Raw genomic sequence first — 27,140 nt, 5'->3', positions numbered from 1 at the left:
CAGCAACAAAAAAAGGGAAAGAAAAACCCAGAGAAAAACTCCCACGAGGGGTTAGAGCCTGTGAAGCTACAGCACTGCATAGGGAGCCCCACCACAGTGGCATGTTTTGCACTGCAGAAAGCAGAAGTTCGCTTTTCTCTCTAATAACTGAGACATCTTTTGTACTGACAGGAACTCATACCAACAAATTATTAGGGCGTGTGCAGTCAAGACAACCATATAGAAAAAAAAAATTTGCATTCATTCAGTAAATTTGTACAGTACAACCCCACATTTTATGCTGGAACTAGAGAATGGAGGAGGTTGCAGATAAAAGTACCACATTCCTTAGAAGCCATGAAGCCATTTTAGCAATAGGATCCCTCTCCAGAGGATTAGTCACATGAGAATTTAAGGATATCACTGTACTATGGAATGAAGTTATGTTTGTAATCTGGTAGTACAAGATTATTCTTTGCTGTTTTTCTTTAGGCCACTAGAAATAGTCAAGTCCATCTGTGACCTAGAAATGTTGGGTAAGATCCAACTCAGGCAAAAGGGAGAGAATTTATTTCCTATTCATCTAAACAAGCTGGACTATGTCCCATACACAAAGATTCCTATTATGTGCACCATATTAAACATGCCTGATTAAGAGGTCTAATTTAAAAAGCATGGAAGATCACCGCACATTTATTTTCCCTGTTCTTTCCTGCCCCCAAGATACCTGGGTTAATTATTACTCTCTTCCAAATAATCTTTATTTGCGACGGTCACTCTTTATAATGGACATCTCTAGATCATTAAAGCCACCTTGGCCTCTGGTGTCTAAACAGTGTTTAAATAGCAAGCTTTCCCAAGGCAAAGCGAACACATGGCATCTTGATCCCAGAGGTACAAGTTAAAAGATCATCTTTGCGGGACGAATGAGAACACAAATCAATTACAAAGACAGCAACTGAGCAGCACAAAGCATTCAATTTCTCCGAAAGCTGCACAAGGTGATTACAGAAGGGGTGGACAGAAGGGGTTTGGTAGCACAACGGGCTCCGTGCAGTTCAGCTGGGGGTACAGTCCCTGGCCCTGTGAGTCCCAGGCCAGGCTGTGAGAGGCGCTTCTGCTGCCTCACCACTCTTGTCACTTGAGAGCCACTCTTCCCAGGGGTGCCTTCACTGGTAGCCTGGGCGCTTTGAACCTTGACAGGCCCAGAAATCCACCCAGCGAAGGAGGCAGCAGCCGGGGCGGGGGCGGCAGACAGAAGGCCTTTTGTCCCCCGTGTCCCGTTTCATGCCCAGACCTCGAGGTGAGCGGCTTTGAAAGGGCACGGGCGGAGCCGCTGGGTGACAGGAAACAGGGCCGCCAGCCCTCGCCCTGTGAGGGGCCCTGTGTTCCCCCGGCACGGAACCGGGCAGCAGTTCCCCCCAGCGCGGCACTGCGCACCCCACTCCCCTCAACGCCGCCCCGCTAACGGCCCCCGCGCGCGGCTCAAACCGCCGCGGGGACCCCTCGCGGAGGGGAAAAGCGGCCAGGCAGGGGGCGGGGCCGGGGAGGGCCCACCTTGTCCCCGAGCGAGGCCAATGGGAGGGGCAATATGCAAATGAGCAGGGCAGCCTGGCGGCGGGGCGGGCGGCGGGGGCGCGGAGAGTCGGCGGCGATGCGGAGGGAGGCGGTGTAGTTGCTGTGCGGGTCCCCTCTCAGCGCTCCGCAGCCATGAAGTACAAGGTGAGCAGGCGCCGTCCTGGGGCTGGGGTAGGGGCGGGTGTTCGAAGTTTCTGTGGCCCCCTCTCAGCAGCTTCCCTAGCGGCAGCCGAGCGGCTCTCGCTGAAGGAGCCGCAGCGCTGACAAGAGGCGTTCGGCTCGGGGCTCCCCCAAGACAAGCGGGTGCAACCGTTGGGCCAGGGGGTGGCCGGCAACCCCCGCCTGCTGCTCTGTGCTGTCTCTAAGCACGGAGCAAGAGACGTGCCCTGTGGGGAAACGAGGGGGCAGCGAAGGGTGACAAGGCAGAGGAGACCCCCGCGGGTGCCATGGCGGGATCGCGGTGCGGGGAGACGGGGCTTTTTCTCCCCCGTCAAGCGCTGTGGGTGCCCGGCCGGTGTCTCGGCTCCTCTCCCGCCGTTGCCGGCTAACGAGTGTGAGCCCGGTGTCTCGGGAAAGGCGGGTCTGTACGCGGTGCCCGGCATCGGTTTGGGACAGGTAGCGCTGTTTCTCCCCGCGATGTGATTTCACAGAATGTGAGGAATTGGAAGGGACCTCAAAAGATCATCTAGTCCAATCCCCCTGCCGGAGCAGGAACACCTAGATGAGGTTACACAGGAAGGCGTCCAGGCGGGTTTTGAATGTCTCCGGAGAAGGAGACTCCACAACCTCCCTGGGCAGCGTGTCCCAGTGTTCTGGCACCCTCACTGTGAAGAAGTTTCTTCTCATATTTAAGTGGAACCTCTTGTGTTCCAGTTTGTACCCATTGTCCTACCATTGGTTTCACCCGTTTTCCTGCCCTTTGTGAATGTCTCATTATCACAGGGCAAGTTTTTCAGAGCTGTCTGTTTGGTGGGTCACAAGCAAGAAAGAAAAATATGGAACTGAATATTTAAAAAATGAAAAAAAAATACAACCATATGTTTTTAAAAATGCATAGCTTATTCTCCTTTCCTGTGTTAAACAAAGTAGGTGATTTAGCTTAACGTTTTTACCAGAGGGTTTTTTTTTTCAGAAGACACAAATGTGGAAGCTTTCATCGTAATATTACTCCACAAACGTCTGGGCAAGGTACTGAATTGCCCACAAGACATTAGATTACTGTACAGACATACCGTAATCTTGTGTGATTGGAAAAAAAAAAGGGGGCGGGAAGGAAAAACTTTCCTTCCTCTGCCAAAAATAACTTCAGCATCAATAAAGGGGTGATTTGGAAATGTCACACTATGTACTTGGAGACTTACTTGCTTTGGAAGTGAAGTCTGTCTTCTTACTGAATTCAGGCAGTGTAGTATAAAAGAGCCCTGATGCTATAGCAGTGTATAAGGCTTATAAACCTGGGCAGAATAAGATGTGTGAGTGATACGTAGGTGAACATATACAGATTTTTATGCTTTTCCATATATCTCTGTGCTCAGTCAAAGCTTTCAGGATCTCTCATATCCAAACTTTAGGAAAGGTCAGAGTTAAATTTCCAAAGCTGCTGCCAGTTTCTCCATCTCGTGGTGGTTAAGGATAACCAGGAAAAAGAAATTTTATGAGATGCAGTTAGACAAAGATACTCCATGATTTGGAAAATGTTTATCTGGATCTGATGTGGGGGTGTTGGTTGGTTGGTTGGTCCTTTAATTCTGTCTCAGAAATTTGACTGATTTGAAGTCTGGAGATCAAATTCACCTCTCGTCCCTTTCTACTCCCCTTTAAATCAGTTCAGGTAGACCTCATACCTGCTTAGAAAAGCTGTGACCCTTACCACCAAACACCAGGCACTTGGGGGTAGAAGAGCAGTGTCACTGTTAGCCCAGAGCTCATTAACTGCTTTCCAGTTGCCCATGGCTAAGTGATGTATCCCAATTGCAAAATAATGGTCCTGCATAGTTATAGAACTTCCTAACTTCTAGTGTCACCACCCATCCGTCTTCTGCTCCAAGGAGATCATGCTTCATATGTAGCTCAGTGGCACTGCAAGAATAGGGACTGATAAGGTGACTCAAAAGAGGGAAGTCTTCCCTGCTTTGTAATGTTTCCTTTGCCCTGTTTGGTTGGAATAAACATTTTGGTTTGGGTTTGCAATTACGTAATTCTAGACAGAGAAAGATAGATGAAGAAAGAACAAGCCATTAAAAAAACAAAACCAAAAACAAACAAAACCAAAAACAAACCAAAAAAACACACCAAACACAAACCAAGACACACACGAAGACTTAGGTGTTTGGCCTCTAACTAAGACAAACATCCTTAGATCTATTTCTTATCCCTGGAGTAACATATGAAGAAAATACCTCATTCAGTCTCCATTATTTTCTTTCATATGCAGAAAATAAAGGAACAGAGCATGCTCATGACCTGCCAGGGAACATACCATTACTTCAAAGGTGACTTAACTTCCAGGTGCAGAGTTGGGTCTCTTTAACTGCTCTTGGTGCTACATTGGGGCCTGTCATTCTTTACTTTCATTGTAATAGTCCATAAGGCTTCATTTAATGAAATGTTTGAGATGCTTGTTATAGCATTAACTCTTAGACAGAACAGGAACTGACTCGTATGTGAGACCCTGAGTATGTGCCTCCGTCACCCATGGCCTCACTTTCAGTGTGACTAAACCCGAGGTCACTTCTGGTCTTGAAACCCTTTTTGCTACTCAGCCTGCTTTTTTTTTTTTTTCCTGCCCATAAAGGTTTCGAAAACTGGTTGACTCTCCTCTTTTGCTTAAGTTTCTTAGTTTCTTTTATTGTCCATCCCACTCTTTGAACACTCTTCCAAACATAATACTCAAGTCTAAGTCCTCTGAAAGCCAGTGGGAAAATTCCTGTGGATTTCAGCAAGTTCAGAATTTTATCTTATGTATGTCCTCTACACTTCTATCTTCTGTGCACTGTGTGCAATTCAGTGAGAATGTGACTGTTTAACACAAAAACCAATATGACTCCAAGTTAGGTCCTGTTCTGCCATTCATGTACACCAGGGAACACAAGTTATTCTAACTGAGCCATAGGAAATGTTAAGCATAACAAATACTTGTATGTTGGTTGTGAGTATTTATTAGTCCTACTTGTCTCAAAGCTACTTTAAGAAACTAATTTCTGTAGAATGCAGTTGTATTATGGCAATACCCCAGTTCTTCACATGCTGACAACAGCATCCTTTTGCACTAAATCTGCATCTACCACAAAACTGCAGCACAAAGTTCTCACAGGATGCCATTCCAGGATTCTGTACCGGAAGGTAGGATCAACCCTTTCTGAAACAAAAGCCAGACTGTGATTCCAAGGATGAAGCAGTTACAGCTACAATGTAGGAACAGAAATACCAGTGGGTTACCATGATCAGAGAAGAACATGGATGGGAGAGGATGTATCTGGCCAGGAATTCCAGTGCTCTTATCTCAGGCAATAGAAATGTGAAAGAAGTAAAAGGGGGAAAACATTATCATAAAGGGCTTTTGTAGCTTGTTGGCTGTTCACAAGCAAAACAAAAAAGAGGGGGAAGAAAAAAGGCGGACTTATGTGCCTACTAAGAGATCTAAACAGTTATTGAAAGAGGAGAGGAAAAAACCCTACATTTCTTACCTCATTTAAGCCAAAAGGAATGACGTAAATGTAAAGTATGAGGTCTTAATTATCTATTTTTAGACAATTTGTTGGGCAAGGAAGAAACCTAAGTAAATAGGGTTTGAAATGCCTGGCATTTGTACTAAGGCACAGTCATGTAATATATAGACTTGATTACAATGCCTGCATGCCAAGACAAACAAAATAGTGTCACTAGGAAGAAATACTATATGCCCAACCAGAAATGCTTGTAAAAAGCTGCTTGTAACCCTGGCAATGAAAGGCTTTAAGTGTTGGGCCATGTCAATGGAAAAGAACTGCCTGTACTTTACTAACCAAATCCTCTCTGTTTCTCTTATTCCTCACATTCCTCTTTGTTTTCCTTCCCACCCCCCCGCCACTATCTCAGCAATCGCAGGATGATAGTCTAACTTAGAAGTGAATAGGAACTGTAAAACCTTGTAAAAGGTAATACGAGAGGAACAAACCAACAAAGGGAGAAACTATCCAAGTTTGTCTCATGTCTGTTACTGTGATGAATTTGCAATAGAAGATTTGTGATTTTTCTCTCCTTTGTGTGCATACAGAGGGAGGTGGTATAAGTCTAACAGGATCAGGCCTAAATCAGCAGCAGCACTAGTTAGATGTAGCAGCAGGGCTGGTTCCTTCCCGAAGTCTGGAGGGCCACTGTCATTTTCTGACTCCTGCTCTTCTGCATTGTGGCCTCTGTGTGATCCCACTCTCCTCCCCATCCCACCCCCCCATAGACTTACGTACTGTTATGAGCCTCCAATTTTGAATCAAGTATGTATTTGTATATTTAATAGAGTTAACTGCCTCAGTACCTGTGGTATTTGAGAAACTTCCACAACAGAATTTGTTTGCTCTCCCCCAAGACTTGGTAGGATAGCAAGGTGCTGTAAATTGTGTTTTACAGATGGAGATGCTGAGGCTTAGGGATGTTACACGACTTGATTCAGAGGGTGAAAAACAGCCATCAAAACACATTACAGCAAACAGCATGGAGTTTTTTGCATAATTTCTAAAATTCTGTCTTTTTATGCTAACAGCTGCTCACAAGTGATGTAGCTGTAAGTCTGTTTCATCAAGAAACTGATGGTCTAATCTGCCTCTGTCCGGTAGTTCCCAGCATATGATGACGAAACAGAACTGCCACATTAACAGTCTTCCTTCTATTTTTTGATAGTTCCAATTCAGTTTGATGGTAGATAGTACAAGAGGCACTGGATACCAGTCTGGGGGGTTTGCTTGTGCTTTTAAGATCCTGCTGGAGATTGCAGTCACATTGAACTATTAGTTTGCCTTGAGGTACCTTGACTCAATATTAGTCTTTCCAAACAGTGCCATATTATCAAAACACCAAATCAGAGGAGGTCCTGCTGGATCAGAGAGCAGGAAGACTGCCTAATAGTAAGACTTCATGGAAATGTTTTCTGCAAAGGAAAACTTAGAGTACGATTCAGGAGACTTCTGCAACCCTTCTAAGCCGATAACCATCATTTTGCAAAATGCAGGCTAGCCTTTGAAGAAGTCTCACAAAGCATTATTGTGAACTTGTTAAGTGTTGGACCACAACTCACAAGACCACATACAAACTCACCTTTAGAATCTTATGATTTCAAGCACAACAAGAAGGAGGGTTAAAAAAGATTACACTTGCATGGATATCTTATCTCTGAACATTGAACTCCTACGTGCTGTTGCTCAGGAGAAGTCTATATTTTGAACTGCCTGTGCTCCATTACAAATATCAGAGTAATTGTGGCAAGGCCAGGTGCATCTGGTGACCCAAGTAAAAGTTCAAATAAGTCAGTTCTCCTGAGTCACACACACCTCTGTGCACCACTACTGGAATGGGTGTACCTACTGGCTACTTTAGTCAACTTTAGTAATGACAGGAGATAAGAGACCTATTTGTCTTCTCGTAGAGAGCTTGCACTCATGGTACTCCTCAGTCAAATTAATGCCCTGCTTTTGCACAGCAGTGCTGGAAAAGAGGATGTTCCCTCAGCATCTGGAAATAGCAAACAGCCTTGTGCCTCTCTGCTTACAAAGATCAGAAACCATGACTGGAGCACAGGGCTTCTTCCTTGTCATAACTGTTGTTATCAAAGATGTCAGGGGCATGGCAATGGCTTGCATACACTAGATGGGTTTAGGTCACTTAGGGGCCTAGCTAAAGTCACTTTTGTTTTGCTTATTTTCTTTGGACTAGCTTATCACAGACATTTAAGTACTTAAATCCCATTCATACAAACAGCAGTTAGGAACCCACCTGACTCCACAATCAGGAGTTTAATTTCATTTTTAAAGCAACATAAGTACTTAAGAGGAGAATGCAGAGGTGTCCATCTTAGCTGCAGCAATGGTGAAGAATCCTTATCTTCTACAGTTCCCATTTCTGGCTGCACTTGATGAAGACAAGTAGCTAAACTTCTTGAGATGCTAAAGTCCACACACCTCTGTAGGAGCCCACATTCAGTGATGTTTGTAATCATAAATGTGCAAGTCACTTTTCAAGACACTTCTTTATGCAATATGTGCTCTCTGAGCATCCATGCCAGCAATGGACATTTACCTGCTATAACAGTACTCTGAAAGGTGCTTTATGCTAGATCTTCAGTAGGAGTGATCAGACAGTCCTCTGGGAATTTACTACCAAAGAATATTTATGGCATATATTCAGCAATATTTTTAAGTCAGGCTACTGCTAAGTGAAACTGCATTTAGAGGTACTCCTTGCTGCTTGTAAATGGCTGCAACTATATCAGTGAAGCTGGATCACTTTATAGCAGCTAAGAGTACAGCCCTTGAATATTGCTGCCTATCACAGGCTGCTCTTGGCAGGAGACCTTTTTCTTTTGCCTATTGGTCTAGACATTACAGCAGTGGAAACTGTCTTAATTTTAAGGAGTTCATTTTTCCACAGCAGATTTAGACATAGCTTGCGTTTGACAAGAAACAGGACTGCTAAAGCTATAGTTTGCAGTCCTAGAAACATGAGTGCATAGCATGACAAAAAAAAAGTGTAATTTTTTTTCTCTATAGGGATGAGGCCCATTCTCACCTTTCTATTTTTGTGTTTGTTTTAAAAATATTTCATTCACAGTCGCAGTGGATTAGCCTGCCTGGAAAAGGAAGAGTAATAAGAATGGATTTACTCTACAGGAATGCAGTCAGCAGCTCAGAGGCCCTTTCTTTCATAGCCCTCATTCACAGTGAAGTTGGAAGATTTTAGCAGGAGCAATACTGTGAATCATTTAGAAAAAAAATCTTAGAAAATGCTGAAGGATCCTAGGAGTAAATCTCAATTCCTCCAATGACTATCCTGCTTATTGGAGAGGAGGGAGAGGAAAATACAGACCATAAAAATTCAGTGATTCTCTTTCAAAGGAATTTTTTGATCCAGAGGGTGAAGTACAAAACAACTGGAAGTGTGCACTCTCTGTTTAACATACAGCTTACAGTAGATAGTGTCACGAATGCCCTTGTCCTATGGACTTTACATCCAGTTTAAATACTTCATGTAATAAACCAGTTTTTACTGCTATAAAAGTGCCTTAGTTTACAAGTAGATATCTTCTATTTTTTTTCCTCTCTCCCTGCTTATACTGCTTTATCTCGTTTGCAGCCCAGAAACTGCACGGACCAATCTCTCATGCAATCAAGAGTACAGTTAAAGTTGTATTACAATCTGAGAAGCAGCATGGTAACCATAACCATTTAGAATGCACCTGCACACTCTCCCTCTCCTTTCCCCAGGGGTGTGCTTCCCTAGAAAGCATCAGCTTGCCAAAAATTGAGCTGTTCTAGGAGGCTTGTTGGTATTTGGCTGCTGCCCTGTGGGACAGAGAAGATCCTGAGTGGACCTGGTGAGCCTCACCTGCCAGCCAGGCCCTGCTCCCCTGCAAGCGTGTCTGGTTCACAGGCAGCTCACCCCCCACCAGCCTGCTGAGGGCTGGCAGGAGCCTGGAAACACGAGTTCTGAAGCTTATTATTTGTCAGTAAGCTGGACTCCAAGGGCATCCCAAGTTGTAGTATCCCAGATGGGTGACACTAAAGTGATAGAGTGGCTTTTCCTTCTGTGGAGAACGTTTGGAGAGACTTGGGGAAAGGAGAGCATGTCTCAGTTCATCTAAGTTCTAGATTAAATTTTTTTTTTTTAAAAATCATACTTTCCAAAGCTGAAAATATCAGACAGAAGTAAGTTGGTGACAATACTGAGGTCCTAAGTCTACACAGCTGTGATTTGTGGACAGTCAAGTTATGATTGTGTACCCAGAGCTGCACAGAGAAGGGTTAAATCTGGGAGGAGGAGGTTTTTTTAAGGAAACTTTGTCTGGGGAAGACTGCTTGCAAATGCCAGAAAATGGAAAACTGAGAACGCAAAACACACGTTTTGGGATTTTTTCTTTCCATCTTTTTTTTTTTTTGTCTGCTCTGCTCTTTCAATTCTTAAGCATTCAACATCCGATCTCCTTTCATTAAGTTTTTAATTGCTTGCCTGAGGGAAAGAGGTTAGGTTTTCCATTTGCTTTTTGATTTTGATGTACTGCGGTTTAATCACAGTGAGATCATATTTACTCTAAGGCTATTGTTTGCATGCTTTATTTTTTCCTTTTTTTTCCCCTCCCTGTTGATGTCACAGAAGGCACACAGCCCTCAGACAGATTTTAAAAGGCCTTTTAAAGTCATGGAACTAGATCACACCCTTCCTTGGGTGGGGGGAGAGGAAACTGGTTACAAGTGTTAAGCATATACAGAAAAAATTGTGAGTTAGGTGTGGTGGAATTTCCCAAAGTATTAATAGGTCTTGAAGGTAAGTCAGGGGATGTGGTTTGCATTCCCAGAAAGAGCAAAGAAAATGGTATTTCAGTACTCCTGTAAAACCCCAGAAACTTGCAGGGCGGGGGAGTAAGATCAGGATATGTAATCAGTGGATCCCTGCTCTGCTTCAGTATAAACGTTACTGTCGCTAACTGTATGTACCTTCTGTGACAGCTCCAACACAGGGTGGGTGGTCTAACAACACAGGAGCAGTGTGCATTAACCTCAGGGGTGTTCCCCAGGGCTGAGTGAAAGAGTATTACCTCAGCTAGCGTAGCTATGACCTGTTGCGTCTCAATGCACAGACTCCAAACAGAAGGTTGCTATGTAGTAAAAGGGAGTTGCCACTTCTGTTAAACTCCCCCTTCATGCTGACTGAACACCTCAGAGGTTTTATGTGATTCAGGTGGTGTTTGTGATAAATCTATCCTTCACTGCATCAGAAACAGAAGGGGTAAATCAACACCTTATTTAACATCTGATCTAAAATTGTATTTCTGTTATTACCTTTGTAATGCCCAGGAAAGCAGAGCAGCACCCCCACACCCCACATCCCTGCTAACTAAAATAAAATAAAAGCATCCAAGCCAAAACCCAAAACTCAAGAGACAAAACAATATAATCTGAACAATGAAGCCTAGCTCATTGTCCTTCTTGCCAATGTAGAGTTATCATTTTGTTGCTTATAGATACAGAACCAGAAAAGTTTCTTTTCAACTCGCTTGTCCAGTTTGAAGTGTCAAGCACAGCAATAAGCTGATGTACTCAGTGCAGAACAATGAAGTATTTTATTCATACAGGCCAAACCTTCGGTTAGGATCTCTTGCTGTAACCTTCATTTTCACATTTTTCCTTTTATCCTTCCTCCTCACCTTTTCTACTCTTTTAATTTCTTCCTTTGGATTCATGTGTTTGGATTCCTTCCCAAGCTGCAGATTCACCATTGTGCCTCAGTTTTGCAAAGTACTTTGCTGGCTGCCTACAAAAAACTGGTCACACAAATATGTCCTATTTGCTTAAAATGGAACAGTTATACTGAAACAGAAACTGTTCTCAGATGAGAAAGCCTTCAGTCTCTCACATGTTCACGTTACATTTGGGTCCCAGTCTTAGGTGACTTGCTGGGCCACATCAGCATCTTGAGCAGGAGTGTGAAGTGCCTGAGCCCTAGTCGGTCTGCTCTCTGCCTGCATGGCACCCCTGCTGCAGGAAGTATTGTGCCTGCAAAAATCGGCAATATATCCAGAGCATGACAGCCATAATGCCTAGTTTAGCTTATCCAAGTGTGATCCGGTAAGGAGGGGACATTCCCATTTTTCATCATTAGCTTTCTGCAAAACTGGCCATGCTAACAGAAAGAAAAAAAAAACACAGGAAAAAAAAAAAAAAAAACAGAAAGAAAAAAAAAAATTCAGGCCTCTCAGGCCAAACAGAGAAGCTGTGACAGCATGTTGGAGCACTGAAATAAGACACTTTCCTTTCTCTCATGCAGACCCAAAGTTTTCCACATCACAACCTCCAGGCAGCTTGGCATACTTCAGCATGACTGACAGTCTGTTCCAGAGACACATGGGACTAGACTGCAAGGATACTTAGGATGGATGAAGACCTGTCTTCCTCAGGGCTCTGCTCAGGCTGTTAACCCACAGCTCACTCTCTCATTAGCTGTAAATCAACCTTCCAAATCTGTACATGGAGAACTACCTTAATTTCCATCCAGCAGGACTAGCACCGCTTGACCAGAAAATTGTCAGCACAAAAAAAACCCCTTACTTTTAGGTGGAAGAGAGCAAGAGAGTGCCTAAAAAGTAGAATTGTGGACTCTGCTTGTAAGAGTCAACTGAAACATTACTATGGTGAACATTTGCAACCAGGCTTCCTCTTTTATCATTAGCTGTGAGCCAAGGAAGCTCATAGTTCCCAGAGCCAGCAGGCAGGCGCACAGTCTGAAATAGACACTAAGGGCCGTTCAGAGACCTCTTGCTGAATTTGTGGTGACTGCAAGACTCTGGTAGTGCAGCAAGCTCTGTCATACCTGCTGTGGCAGCACCTCCTGCCTCCTCCACGTAGCTGTCAACTTCAGATGAGAAGCAAATACCTGCACGCAGCTTGTTGCTGGCAGTTTGCCATTACAGGTCTGAGCGCATGTGGGGGCTGTTACAGACAAGCAGCAAGACAGCATTTTGCAGTCCGTTTTTCATTTCAGTGGGCACAGGGACATGTCTAAGAACCTACCAGTGTGGCTTTGTGTGTGCTAGATACTGCCTGTGCCATTCATGTTGCCTTCTTCCAGGTTTGAGGAGACCAGCAACAGACATTTTCCAAGGCTGTCTTATTCTGTGATTTCTGTTGGCTTGTATTAAGTAATCTTCATGGAAAGTTGCTTATTGTAGATAGACCTGTTACCTACTGTGCCTCAATAGTTTCTTTCTTTGCAAACACAGCACAAGAAATTATTTATTTTAGGGGCAGTGACAGGGAGAAATAGAAGAGGAGATGGTAGCTAAAAAGCCCCAATGTTAAACTGTCCAATGGCTCTTACACTGAAGCCCTTCTCTCAGAAGGTACAACAGAGCATGAACTTCTCTCTCCTCTACCAGTACTGCTTGCAGTCAAACTATTTCTGTCAGAATAAAACTCTGTTCTTGATTTTCAGATCAGTTCTTTGGTCTCACAGGCAAATTATTACTATTAGGCCTATTAAAACCACAAGGGTATGTAAATGCTTAAGCTTACTTTGGAACAGCAGTGATTCATTTTAAAGAAACCTAAAGGGAAAAAATAGTAATAAAAAATCAAAAGGAGACAAGGGAATCCATATGAAAATGTGATGAATAATTAAAAGTGATCCAACCACAATGAATCTAGTGGTTTGAGCATAGACAACTCCTTTGGGGTGTCTCCCCCCACCTTTCCTTCCTTTGTTCCTCCCTTCCTTCTCCTAAGCTAGCTAAACATAGAAGAGAAGCCATTTGACCTTTTAAGAAGCAGTTTGTCCAATAATAGAAAAAAAGTCCCACCCTTTCTGAGTTAAGAGCAGAGGTGATTTCCTTGGTTCTATTTTCACATAAACTCTACATATAGGAAGCAATATTTAAAAACAAGACAAAGCAGAACAAAACAACACACCCCACCAGCTAAGCACAGGGCAAAGATCAGTATTCACAATCCTGCACGCTCTGCAACATCCTCATATTGCACCTCTGAGGGAAGCAACTAAAATTCTTCAAGCTTACGGTTGGTTGAACCTTTTCCTCCAGCTTTCATTCATTACAGAGCTGGCTGAGGAGTCAACTCGGCAGCTCTGCACTAGGAGCTTGGCACTGTGACACTCAGCCCTTAAAGAGTCCATTGTATTTAATCTCATAGCGTGTCATTTGTTATTCCTGCGTTTGCCTCTGTGGCTGTGGGCACCTCACACGTTCTTGTTACCCATGTCACTGGATGCGTTTACTCTAACAGAAAGAGTGGACATTTCCACCACTTGCTTTAACTCTTGCATCTTCTGCCACTCAGCCTCATCAACAAACAACCTTTTCATCCTCCAAGCCACAAATTACAGAATTTTATCAGTTCCCTTCACTGCAGGGAAGGCCAACCAAAACAGATCATGATTTTCAAAGCACTTTCATGCATCTTTATTCAGCTGCAGGCCCATTAACCATCAATTGCAGTTGGTTAAAAAAAGAGGAAACACCTTTGACTGTTCTATAGTAGACCTCATTTGTGGATCTGAATCTGGCCTGTAACCCCTTTAGCATCCAAGAAGAAAAATTGTTTGAATTTATTTATTTATTGCTTACGGTTCTACAAGTAGAACAGTTAACAACTTTCAGGACAGCATCTTTTGCTCTCAGTCAAGTTTTAATAGAACTTGCATCCTGGACACAAAAGAGATCAAAATCTGAAGTGTGCAGAGAATACGAATTACGCCATTCCAGCATTTATCAAAAGGATTTGCAGCCAGCAATAAAGGCAAATTCAGATAAAAGTTTCAAATCCCAGGTCCACTTTACCTAGAGAGAGCTTGAAAATTTTACTCATCTCAACCCATGTAGACAGTTGGGACCATGGGCACTGTACTCTGCATTTAATCTAGAATCTATTTCAGTTTTCATTATTTTAGAGAGTTCCTGACACAAGGCATCAAAGTGCTGAGTGCTGAGCCTTATCCTGCAGGTTCAAGCTGAAATCCCCAGGCAGCACTCATTAGGGTGAGGCTCCCTTTCACTTTCACCTGCTGATGGCTGGGCTACCACTTTATTTAAGTGGAAGTGGAAAAGACTGGAAAAGTTCCTTTTTCTTTTTGCCAGTGATTTTACAGAAGATGCTTTCTACTGCACTCAAGAATCCCATGTTAAGAGAAATTTAAGCTTCTTGAGAACAATTGGATTTTTTTGTTGTTTTGTGTGTACAGAGTATTAACACAGTGGGGACCTGACCCTGGCTTCAACTTCCAAACGTCCCAGCATTACTAGCAAGGCTTGAGGATACAAAAGCTGAACTGAATCTTTCCAGTCAATGACTAGTTGACTAGTGTAGAGAAGCACTCATTAATTGAAGTATGGCTGCTGAAACACAGCAGGCTCAAGAGAATGGAGCAGTATGTAGACCGCAGGTACTTTCAGATGTTGAGGAGAGCACCACTGCATCCATCCAGCATGCAGCTAATTCAGCCAAAGGAAAGCAAGAGAGATATTCATCCTTGACCTTATTAAAAAGAAGGTGGTAGCTGCCAGTATGTTCATTTTATGAAGCACAGCTGGTTTTTATGGCAAACCAAATTTTTTTCCCTATCTATGATCAGATAAGTTCTGTAATGGCAGAGGAGAAATTAAGTTCATAGTTCTGAATCTGCTGCCCCCCTTTTTTCCCCCTCTTTGTATTAGAAATATAAAACAATTTCTGTGCAGCTTGCCAGTTGCCAAAACAAGCTCCAAGACAAGTTTCTCCTTAGCCCTTTTGCTATTGCCAATTTATTTCAGAAATGAACAAGGGCTTTTTACCAGTTAGTCATGCAAAAAGGTCACCACTGCACTTCTCAGAGGCTTCATTGGTGCCTGTTTCAGAGGTAGATGAGTGACAGATCCATGACTCCAAAAGCAAGTCCAACTAATTCCAGATAATCCTCCCTAGCTGATGAGACCAGTGACAGGGAGCATTGCAAGATGTGAGCTATGATGCCCGCAGTATCCAAAATTTACATTTGTCACATGAATCCAGATAAAGCCCACAAGCGTTGAGAAGTCTTCAATCAGGACTTATTTGTGTGTGGAAAAGCAGATTTCCATTTTGATCACCACAGCAGGTTAAAGGTACCTCTGTGGTTTTCAAAAAAACTTTCCTGGTGGCCTTCTGTGGTGACCAGTTTTCTCAGGACTGACTCAGCTAAGTAATGAAAGCAACGGCAACACTGTTCCTGAAGCTTATATTAAGAAATCCTGTAAAAGAAGAATGAAGTCAGGGAGATCCTCAAGGCACGGAAGGTTTTTGTAGCAGGAACAGTGCCTATGTTGCTGGCAACAAGCAAGAGGTTTCAGTGTTTCTGGTCCCACTGCTTATTTGCTTATTTAGAGGAATATTTTGCCTGCTTCACTGCCCCATCAGCGATTGGTGTTGGTGGCATGGTCTGGGCTATTTAAAGCGCCTTGGGGAAATTGCTGTGAAACATGTGGCAATCAATTAGTGTAATTCACATGCTGGTGCCCGAGTTAACACTGACAACGGGAATCTGAAGCTGTTTGCAGCAAAGAAGTTCTTGAAGCACATCCAGAAAGTATTAACATGCTGCACACCAGGTGGTGAGTAGGTCACTGGGACAGAGATAATGAGCAACTGGGAAAAAATTCACATGGGAACTTTTATCTGCTCTAATTCTAGCACCATTCCAGCTTTGTTCTGAGAATTGCTTTGCTGTAGACACTAATCAGGCTTTTCAAACACCTTTAATCACTGAAGTATAGAAGAATAAGCATTTATGATTAATTTAGTCCGCTTGTTTTGTGTCCTCCCTGTAATCTTCCTCATTCTTCAAACAACATCCTCTGCAAAAGTCTCTCTTGAATAGTCAGTTGCACAGGCTGAGCTGGTCATGTTAGTAGATTTCACCTGTGAAAGAGGCATTAGAAAGAAATGTAGAAGGATAAGTGATCAACTTGAACATGCAGAATATACAGGATCTTTTCTTTTACAAGCTCCTTGGGCTCAGCTGAGCACCCAGGTCAACATGACAAGAGCAGAGATGTAGTGTTCAAGAAGAGACCATGCTAAAGAGCAGTTTTACAGTTCTGCCAAGACATGGACAAAATTGCTCCCTGCTTTATCTCTAGTTGCATTTCTTAGTGTTCTTGACAGATGAGCTGAGTAGACATGCAGAGAGAGTGGAGAACCCTGGTGCTGCTCTTTTCATAGGAGTTCAAAATGGAGGTCCTGCTTTTCCAAGCCAAAGCTCAATTTATACTGCCCTCACAAATGATGCTGATGAAAGGCAAAGCCAATGTTTCTCATGTGTTTGAAAGCTGATCCCCCATTCAGAGAAGAGAAGACTGATCTCATCCACCCTGTTTCAAGACCACATCTTGGGAAAAGCATATTCATCTACCTTTTATGTGACATCCGAGCTTCCCCTTTCTCCATCCACGAGTCAGCTCTTCCTACAACCTCCTGGCTGTATGCTGCACTTAAGAATTGAACTGAGCAAGGTCAAATGGAAGCCTGCTGTCTTGATGAAGCACAGAGATGATGTGAAAACATCAGTATGTGTTAATGGATAAAGATACAAGCAGAGGGGGATAAAAAAGTTTTGATATATTCAAGAATGAGGATAAATATGACAGATAAAAACCACTAAACGGTACTTGACACTCTAACAGAGGGAAGATAAATCTTCAAGGCAGCTGCACATCCTATTTTACCATGGATTAGCACCATTTCAGTCTGTGTACTGCATCCAAAGTTAGAACACTCCAAATGCAGGGCCCCCTATATATTTTCAAGTGCTTACAATTACTTTATAACCATCTCTGCTGACTGCCTGCACTGAAAAGCAGGCAGGCACAGAGCAGTTGTTGCCAGCACATTTGGAAACATCACCAGAGCTAAGAAATTAAATGTTCACAGCCTTTGTGAGGCGTCCAAGAATGTCAGTACAGTCAGGCTGCCTACTTTCCATTGAATACCTAAGCTTGGGTGATTATGCAGAACTGGATGTGCCATACAGGCCTGCAAAGAAAGAGGGAAGGAGCTGGTTCGATCCATGAGAGGAGATAGTGCTGTTAGTTACACATCTCTACCTCACAGACCACAATCTTATATCAACTCAGAGCAGACCAGTGTGAAGCTCCCTATATTCAAGTTACTGCTCCACTTGACATAATCAAGCAAAATGCATGTAAGAATGCTTAAAGTATGTTGACACAGCTCAAAGACACTCCTTGGCTGCCCTTAGACTCCTCTCAAGTTACATACAGACACACACTATGGTAATGTTTGGTACCTAAATTCTTATGCTCTTAACATAAGGACAGGGCCACATAGATTGGTACAGCTTTTCCCACAGCAAAGGCTGACTCCAGCTGGGCTCACTGGGCACATTATTTTTTTTAATAATGTCCTCTTCAAGGTATTTCTACAGAAAGTGTGACTGAGGGACTTTGTTCTTTGAGGTTATGGGGTTTTTTTGGTGGTGGTGGTTTTGAGGCAGCAGGAGGAAGACGCTTTTTACATGTTACGCTAATGCTATACTGCACTGTGCCACCAAGGAAGTTCACAGAAAGGATGAGAAGGATGAGAAGGATGAGAGCTACATACCAAAGTGAGCAACATAGTTCAAAAACTGTGAGATTTTGTCAATTTGTATTTTAGGCCTGTTTTTCTCACCAGGTACTCTATAGATCCCTGATTTTAAGGATCCTGCAGGTGACAGCTAAGAAAATCCAGCCTGCTGCTTTTACACTAATGGAATCTGCAACTCTACTGAAAAGTCTTTTGGGACCCTGCAAACGTGAAAATGTTTGGAAACAACTGCTCTCAATTACATACCCAAGGGTCTTGCTCAAGTTAAGTTTTAAGTATCAGCTAGCTAGCTGTAGCAGTACACAAAGCCATTAATAGGGCATTTGACATCAAGAGATGAAAGTACCAGCCCCCAATCAGAGGAAGAATATCTCAGTGTCAAGAGCAGAACTCTCACAGCTTCCTGTCTGTTCAGGTGAACAGACCATGTAAAGAGCTTATATCGAACCTGGTATTACTGGAAAGTTCTGACTGGGAGCGTTGTTAATACATAAGCCTCATTTCTCCCACTTGGGACAGAAGAATCCTGTGTTGTGTTATTTTCCAAGTCATTTAGATTTCCTGCACACCTTTTTTTCGAATTCAGCTTGTTTCTCTCCACTTTGAATATGCTTAAAGTTTTAGAAAAATTCTAGCTTGTTTGTTCATTTGTTTATCTTGCGCTTCTTTCTCCACAGAATCTTATGGCAAGAGCCCTGTATGATAACACCCCTGAATGTGCAGAAGAGTTGGCCTTCCGCAAAGGAGACATTTTGACGGTGATAGAACAGAACACCGAAGGTCTTGAAGGATGGTGGCTCTGCTCCTTACACGGCCGGCAAGGCATCGTTCCAGGCAACCGTGTGAAACTCCTGATAGGTCCAGTGGTACAGGACAGTCCTTCTGGCCAGGATATGTCCAATTCAGGATTGGTGCATCAATCCTTCAACCAGCAAAAGATCTACCAAGTGCCAAGCTCACATGCCTCAGCACGGGACCCTGTCTACCAAGTGCCACCTTCCCACCTGAATCAGGGAATTTACCAAATACCCACTGGTCACGGTCTAGTGGGACAAGATGTTTATCAAGTGCCACCTTCCATGCAAAGATGTATTGACAGTCCAGCTCTGACTAACAAGGTGTGTGCATTTGCTTTCATGTCATAGCTCCAATGCAGGTCTCTTCCGCTGACCACCAGTGAAATGGTTAATGTCTAATGATAGCCTGTGAACTTAAGATACAGGAACGATAAATACGTACATAAAATATATAAAGTTACAGCAGTAACTTTACTACTATAGGAGGAAAAGAAAGGCCCAGTTCTTAACAGCTTGCTTAATTCAAAACTGAGATACACAGTAGAGCATTTTGGAGCTGTGCTACCGCAGTTGCTAAAGGTGAGGGGAAATACGCAATTTTATGTCCTCACAGGCTCCTCATGGAGGCTGAAGTACTCCTGGCCTGTGGCACTCTTGCGTTACATACTCAAAAGAGAGCTGCTGCAGTAAGATTAATTCTCCCACAAATTAATGAACAGTTACATAGTCTGACCAAGTAATTTTTGTTTAATTAAAAATGATGTACTGCCTTGCTGGAGAAGTTCCAGTGGGTCTAAACTACAAAGAGAAAGCAATGATTGATGAGACAAGGGCCATACTTGGAAAAGTGAGGGAGCAAGAAGATTATGATAATGAGGGATGTTTTAATACTGAACCTAAAGTTTATAAAGGTGCACCTGATGTTTATCTACAGCTAAATTTCTTGATTGAAAGTGGAAGCTGCAGCAGCTCCATGATGCAGCCATTACTGGAGCGGCTGAGAGCTCCTGAGCCTCCAGTGAGGGGCATTGTGTTTTGTGGGTCCGCCCCTTCTTATTCCTCCTGTTCTGCTCAGGCTCTCCCCATTTCCTGTCACGCCCTCATTTTACCTTCACAGGGTCCCTGCCAAGGTACCAGGGTGGCACATAGTGCCTTGGTGGCTGAAGAGGGTTAGGGAAGGTCCTCAAGGGAGGAAGGAGATTCTCTTGGCCTTCCAGACCCCTTATTGCCAAGCCAAAAAGTCCCTACAGTCTTTCCATTCCCAGCTCAACAGCTCCAGCTGTTAGCATCCTCCTTACCTTTAGAGCTTAAAGCCTAGTATACTTATCCAAGTTACGTGAGCAGATAAGGTTAGGAAGTTCTAACTGGTTTAAACTTTCATCTCCTAAGGAGACATTGGCAAGACAGTCTATTTCAGATTTTTCTATCACCTCACCCTCAACTCGGCCTTTTTCATATCAGGTCTTTGGAAGACATCTTCTAATTTTTCCTTGTTATTATTTAATTTTCCTTGATGAGAAAAATGGATTTTTTTTTTCCTTCTGAGCAAGAGAAAAAGACCTGTGAAATCATTCCAACTCGGGTGATAAAGACTAGATATACTGAAATCTTTTCCAGGAGCAGTATAGTTTACCTGTCCACAGTAGCATTTACATACCCTCCAAGGCAGTTAGTGGATACCTGGTAAATAGGCTACTGATGGGACGGCACAGAAGGGATCACATTTTAGTGTGTGTCTGCATGAAACATTACAGCACCCTGCAGAGACGCCTGAGCTAGCCGGCTGGGGCCTTGGGAGATGCACCGTACTGCAGAGCTGCTCTAGACAATTTTGTGAAGCCCAAAATATCACCTTGGAATAAGTGTTATATACTTTAATTTTGGACCTGACCTGCCTAAATTATCATTAGCATAATTTACCTAGCATAATGCAACTCTGTGTGTAGTCTGCACAGTGTAAGCCTGAAAATAAAAAAAAATTTGAACTGCATGCAAAGTTTCTTCTCCCTCCCACCTCCTCCAGCTCCACTGAAACTAATAGGACATTCTGCATAAACCTGATTGCTACAGGGGCTGTGTTAAAATTCTAGATACACTAAGAAAAGTAAAACAAATATTTCAGTTAAGTACAAACTTCTTGCTGAGATGCAAAACTCAGAGGCACTAAAGCACCTGTTTTCTGTAAGTTTCTGCCTAGAAATTTTCCAGCAGGTTTGAATATGCATTTTTCTGAATTCAAGTCACCTTTAGAAAATTGAGACCATTTACTTGACTGACTTATAACTTGTTTCATTTAATTCCTTGCAACTTACAAAAGGTCAGCTATGCTGCATAAAAGCGAATGGCTACGCTGCCAACTGTAGAATAAACTGAACACACACATTTATAAAGCATTTTACTGTCAGCAAAGTAGCTACCAACCTGATTAGCACTAACCAATTTTCATTACCCATGATAAGACTGCTGTAGTCCTAACTTTAAATTTATTTAGCTTAAGAACGCTGAGACTCAGCATTCACTGTGTATTAGTGGCAGGCTTGCTGAATGGCAAACCTCATGGCAGTGTCCTTCTTCAATCAGAGACAACGATGTGTCTAGTCCCTTGGAACTGCTCAAGTCTACACTAAAAAAAAGCCATTTGGGATAGAAACTGTGACAGACAAGGGAACTGTAGGGTTACCAGTAACAGAAGAGTCTGAGGCAAAACATTCTTTGTCATCCTAAACTTGCAAAACTGCTTTTTACTGCTACAGCTGCAACTATCTGCTAATGCCTTTGTGAAAGAAGAGCGTAATGAAGGGGAAGCACTTCAGCCCTCATCTCCTTTGTCTGAGGAAACAGTCTGTCCTCCAAATCCTCCTCTAGGGATCTGTAAAAACAATCCCTAGTATTGAGGAAAGCTGGAAATCTTGAGCACCTTTGCTTTGACTTCTAAAATGATGCATCTCTTTTCTCAGACTTGTGACACCTGCCCCAATGGCTTCAGTTAGTCACTCTGCTTTCTTCTGTCACCAGAAAGAGCTGGTTAGCAAGCTGTGCATTTTGGCAGCCTTAAGAATGTTGAAGGGTTTTGCTATGCAGTTGTCCTGTACATAAGCCTTCTCCCTTCCCAAAGCAGTAGCTAGAGAGGACTGTGTCCTCTAGACACCATTCTAAGCAGAACCAGCAGCAGTTTCTATCCAATCCATTTCTGTGCACGTTTGCCTGTTTTCTTTGTGTAAATGTGTGGTTTGGCTGCCATACAAGTTTTACAGGCAAAGCTTAGGAACTGCTGTCAGGCAGGAATTGTCTAGCCTCAAGCAATAGTAAATCAACAGCAGGCGTGTTATAAAGCTGCACTGAGGTAAGGCATCTCCTTGGCCAGAACCGCAAAGCAAAGTGTCAAAAAGGAGTCCTGAGGCAGGTAATTACAATGATGAATTTATTCTGGCCAAGCTAGTTGTTGACAACAGAGGCCTATCGTCTCCTTTTATCAAATAAAAATACCACCTTCTAAAACTCACCCTACAAATGACTGAGATAATGAGGGATGGTTTAAAATTAGCCTTGGTTAGCCCCAAGCTTCTATAGTTGTACTGCAAGTTTAGTCACAAAATGGTTACACCCCTATGTATGAAGAGTGTATGAGTAACATAAAGATATGAAAGCTGTATTTGAGAATTAATTCCTTCTTTCTGTGTTCTGCCTTCAAACTTACTCTCTTTTGTTGCAACTAGCAAAGAGAAGGAACCTTTAGACATCTGACATTCGGGAAACCTGGGGTTTATTCTTGCCACAGACTTTATATAGCCTTGAGAGGTGTTTTTGCACCTCAACAATCTCATCTGCAAAAAATGTGGGGTAATTATGAGAGAACTCATTCTTTGCAGACTGCTTTGAGAATGCCCTTTGGAAAAGGTGCTCTCAAGGCACAAAGTCTCTTTGGCATCTGTGATTAATCGTTGGTTCACACATGAGTATTAAACTAAGGAAAGCTACATGTAAAAAAAAAAAAGTCGCCACTGTAATTTAAACATTCTTTTTCTGGTTTGGTGTCACCCCTAACTGATCCTTTGAGCTGTCCCCACCACCCTGAAAAACAGCATTGGCCAAAATATTGAAGGGAAACATTGCTTTGTTGGAAGACTGTTTTGACAAATTCTGAAAGCTTTCTATAGGAACCAGAAGCTTTCAGGAGAACTTTTGATCAAGGGAAATCAGCACAAAACAGAATATGAGGCTGATGCACCACAGCTGTTCAACCAGGGAAGAGGCTGCACTGCAGGGATTACCAGCCCTGAGCTATAGCTCCCACAAGGCATGGACAAACTCAGGCAAATAGTGATTAAAGCCAGTTTGGAACACATCAGCTTTTTTGTTTGTTGGTCTGTTTGAACTAGACCTTTGCAGTTCAGGAAACCCTCAGATTTACCTACCTTTTAAAAGCTGATAAAGCAGAATAGGAAAGGAACTCTTATTCACACGCAAACATCCTTGGTTTATTTCTGAGTATAAACATGCCCTTGACAGATGGCGGGTTTTACACCCCACCATCCTGCCATTTCCACCTTTTTCAGGACTTCACTGCCTTCAGCAAAAGGTCTGGGTAAACCACAGCTAAGGGAAGAGAGACCTTGTTCCCTAGTCTTTCTTGATGTTAGAGTCATGTTGGATGAATCCATGAGAAAGTGGAAACGCCACCCCACAAGCAGCGCCACCCTGACGGTTCTGGCACAAACTTCAGTAACAGAAGCCATTTAGCCACATTATGACATTTTTCCTTCCAATTAAACAAGTACTGTCTTAGCACTAACAGCTGCATAATACTTGCGCCAGAAATAAGCCTGCCTTTATGTTATCTTTTTTCTTGCCTATTTTCACAGTTATGAAGAAGAGACATACATTAAGCATAGTAAGGAGTTGTGTAGCAAATACATTTTGTCATCAAAAAGAACAGGAGCATATCTAGTATTTTTTTGTTTGTTGGCAAAATGTATTGACAGGCCAAGATAGAATAAAGTCTGCATTTAACCTGAAGTTTGAAATACCACAGCTTCCTGTGTTATAGTTTGCCTAAGTAGCCCAAACAATCATCTTATAGTCCCTCTTCCACTTTCACATTACAAATTCTACTTTGGGGACTTGTATCCCTTATAACAAAATATTGCTTCAGCATTAGAAGTGCTGAACACACAGCAAATTTGCTGAGTGCAGCAGGAATGGTACCACATACCTCAACACTTAGTGCTCTGTTCCATGAAGTACACTCTAAAGTATGAAATTTTCTCAAATTAAATGCAAACTCAGTGGTAAAAACAGCACACAGCCTTTTCCTTAGACTCAGGACTTTCACTTGTAACTTTTCATGTGACATATTTAGGAGAAAAGCCGTTTTACTGATAAAAAGCCTGTGCAGTTAATCTGTCTTCAGTAGTCTCCATGAAAACCACTGAGTGAAGAAACCCTCATCCACAAGTCAGAGTAAGCAGTAGTCACTGATGTGATTTGTAGAGAAGTATTTTAAGAAAAAGACTGCATTTTATTAGGCTGAGCAAACATATGAGCTCAACATTACTCCTTGTTTCTCCCTGAGCACAGGGCTCTTTTTAATCAGTTCTATTTGTAGACCAGACGCATGCATTTTTCCCCTCTAGTATCAGAGAAAAGGCCAATCCAGCAATCTCATCCAACAACTGAAGTCCTCAGGGACACAAATCTGCCTGCACAGGCACAAGTGTAGGATCAAACCTTTGCTAAAAAAAAAAAAAAAGTAATAATAAAATGAAAAATGTGAGCTTATGGTCTCTTTCTTGGTGGTTAGAAACCTAACTGGACTTTCGGTTACATCTGAAAACACACTAGCCAAACGCTAAGTTTGGCTAGTCTAAACTTCCCTGTAAGTACTAAAACCCAAGTGCAACAGCAGAACATTTTACAAAAACATGAGTAGAAAACTAATTGTTCAAAAAGTGAACATCATCATAAGGAGGAAGTGTGGCTTCTGGAGATAAGAATGGATAGATGGAGATGGGTTGCTGGCGGTCAGAAAACAGAGTTCTATTGAAATCTAGAGGCTTTGCAATCATTCCATGCTTTTTGTAGATGTTTTGATTCAGAGGAAAACTAGTTAGCATCAGAATGCCATTCCATTTCTGACATGAAATGTTTGCATTTTTCTTTTTTAAATACAGTGGTAATATTGCATCAATTTAAAAAAAAAAAAAAAAATTACAGCTTTCTCCCAAAACAGATCATTAGAATGGAATCAAAGTGAAATTAATGTAGTTAAGTTCTTAGGAAACAGAAACTTTCCATAAGACAGTCCATCCCTAATCCTTAGAAGACACTAACATATTCCCATTGTATCTTACCATCACTACTTTTTTATATGCACAATCAGTCCTGACTTGAGGTCTGGTATATAATTATATAGACACAACAGACAATTAAGGATAGAGTTTATATCTGTTTAAAAGGTGTCTATACCATCCACAAACTTGCCAAAGCAAGCTATGCTAATCTAAACACCAGTTAATAGGAGCACTTGTTTGTACAGCTGCCTTGAAAAACTCATATATAAATGGAGCCTGAATATAGTTCGTGAGCCAAAGAACCTCTGCAGATCAAATTAAATGGAGCTTCTTCCTGATAGAAGACTTTCTTTGTCTGCTTCTCTCAGAGCAACATAGTTCCCTACCTATATGATTTAGGGACACTTCCATTGTTTCTGCCTAAGTAAACCTCCAAGAGCACTCTTGTGAAATTGAAACTCTTCGGCAATACTTCCTCTCAACCATTTATTTTTTTATTTTTTTTTTTTTTTTACCCACTGTGAAATGCCAATTCACCAAAACTGAAACTGGTCTGAGAAGTGTCTTAATGGAAGAAAGAAGGGAAACGAGAAGTCATGGAAATACCCTACTTCAATTCCCAAATGAAGCTCCCCCCCAACTTTCCGTCTAGAAGCTCAATATAGGAGGGAAGAAATAAGATAAATCAGATGTAGCTCCTCAAAAGAATTAAACAGGTCATTTGGACTGAAACAAACTGATTTATTGTTTGTGAGTCTTTAGGATTTCATGTCATTCACCACAGTAAGACTGCTCTCTGCCCTGTCTCAGCACCTCATCTTCTCATCTTTTTTCTTCATTTCCTCTCCTTCTCCAAACCTGCCCTAAATTTAGGCTTCTGTCTTTGACACGAGGCAGCCATAGGGTTACCAGCATAGAAAACAAGTGCATGTTTGCCAAATGGTTCTTTGTGTGACAACCTTTTTTAAATGGTAAGACTACACAGACTGGGACAGCCAAAGCAATACACTGCTTTAAGTATTTATCCTGGGTAGGATACCAAAGTGCTGAGGTGCTGAACTCATAACTTCTCATCAATCAAAACTCCAACTCAGATTTACTCACGGGTTTCCAGAGAATGTTTTATCAGATAAACATATTTCTCCAATAGAAGACCTTATCACACAATAATTTGGAGATCTTGTTTCTCCATAAGATCCATCCACAGACATTTATTTCAGAGTGCATGCCTGTTTTATCATCAGTTTTGTAACATTTCAGCTCAATAGCCCTGGTGGCCAACACATGCAGAAATAGCGATGTCACTGTCTAAAAATGAGTAACTGTCATGGGGATGGCCCTGGTAAAACTCTCAGAGTATTAGACAAGTATCTTCTTTCATACTTCTCTTAAAAATGCTGTAATTTAATAGTAATGGGTATGTTTTTAATCTCTCTTGTTCTCGTCTTCTCAAAAAATGGGGCATCATCAGAAGGGTTGGTTTGACTCTTTTTACTAACATTAAGTAAGCAAGAATGACTCTGCCAGGACCTGGGAAATACCCCTTCCCAGCCAGCCTTGCAATTCAAGGCCAGCCAGCACCAAGCCTGTTCCACTGAAGCAAGCAGAAGTGTTGCTCATTACACAACTGGCAGAAAGCCCTACAGTTGATGTAAGAGCATGATCAGGTCACAAAAGCATATTTAAAAGAAATTTTAAAAAAAGCAGTAAAATCATGTCAGTGACACAACTGTTGAGCTTTTGTGTGCTCTGTACTGCTCATCCAGTAAGGTCTGTAGAGAGACAGACCTTTGTATCTGCATTTAGTTCATCAACACGAACACCAGCAGCTGGCATAAATTCAACACCGTATTCCGAAACTACCGCTAATCAAGTCAGCACCATTCCCCTAAACTCAACATAGCCCTGTCATTTTATGCTAATTGGAATATATGTTGATAATATAACTCCATAGATTAAAGAAAAAAGAAAAAGTCGTGTGGAAAGATAATAACCTGCATATTAGATTTAGGAAAAATACAAAACTGAAAAATAGCATAATTAACCTGCTTTTGCGTGCAGGTTAATGAAAAGGGAAGGATCACACCAGAAGTTGAAAAGTAGGGATTAAGTAAGTTGCAAAGAAGTTGGCCGTACACGCATCAGCGGTTAAAGGTTTGAATCAAGCCCAGCTCGTGATTTCACAT

General features: G+C 42.3%; 1 protein-coding gene across 4 annotated transcripts in view; it reads left to right on the top strand.

Moving 5' to 3' along the window:
- Positions 1–27,140, top strand: part of NEDD9 (neural precursor cell expressed, developmentally down-regulated 9) — a 107,742-nt gene that overhangs the window by 66,102 nt on the left and 14,500 nt on the right. Inside the window, exons 1-2 of one of the 4 annotated variants that reach the window (XM_082043888.1) lie at positions 1,596–1,701; positions 18,545–18,985. In XM_082043888.1, the coding sequence (XP_081900014.1) occupies positions 1,690–1,701; positions 18,545–18,985 (453 nt within the window). In that variant the 5' untranslated portion in view covers positions 1,596–1,689. Of the gene's footprint in view, positions 1–1,595; positions 1,702–13,117; positions 13,311–18,544; positions 18,986–27,140 lie in introns of those variants that run through there. The other 3 variants (XM_082043889.1, XM_082043890.1, XM_082043887.1) reach the window with 3 other exon arrangements.

This window comes from Streptopelia decaocto (genome assembly GCF_964273445.1).
Source record: "Streptopelia decaocto genome assembly, chromosome: 2".
NCBI lineage: Eukaryota > Metazoa > Chordata > Aves > Columbiformes > Columbidae > Streptopelia > Streptopelia decaocto.
The sequence above is the reverse complement of the archived record's forward strand: the minus strand, read 5'-3'. Positions and strand labels throughout refer to the sequence as shown.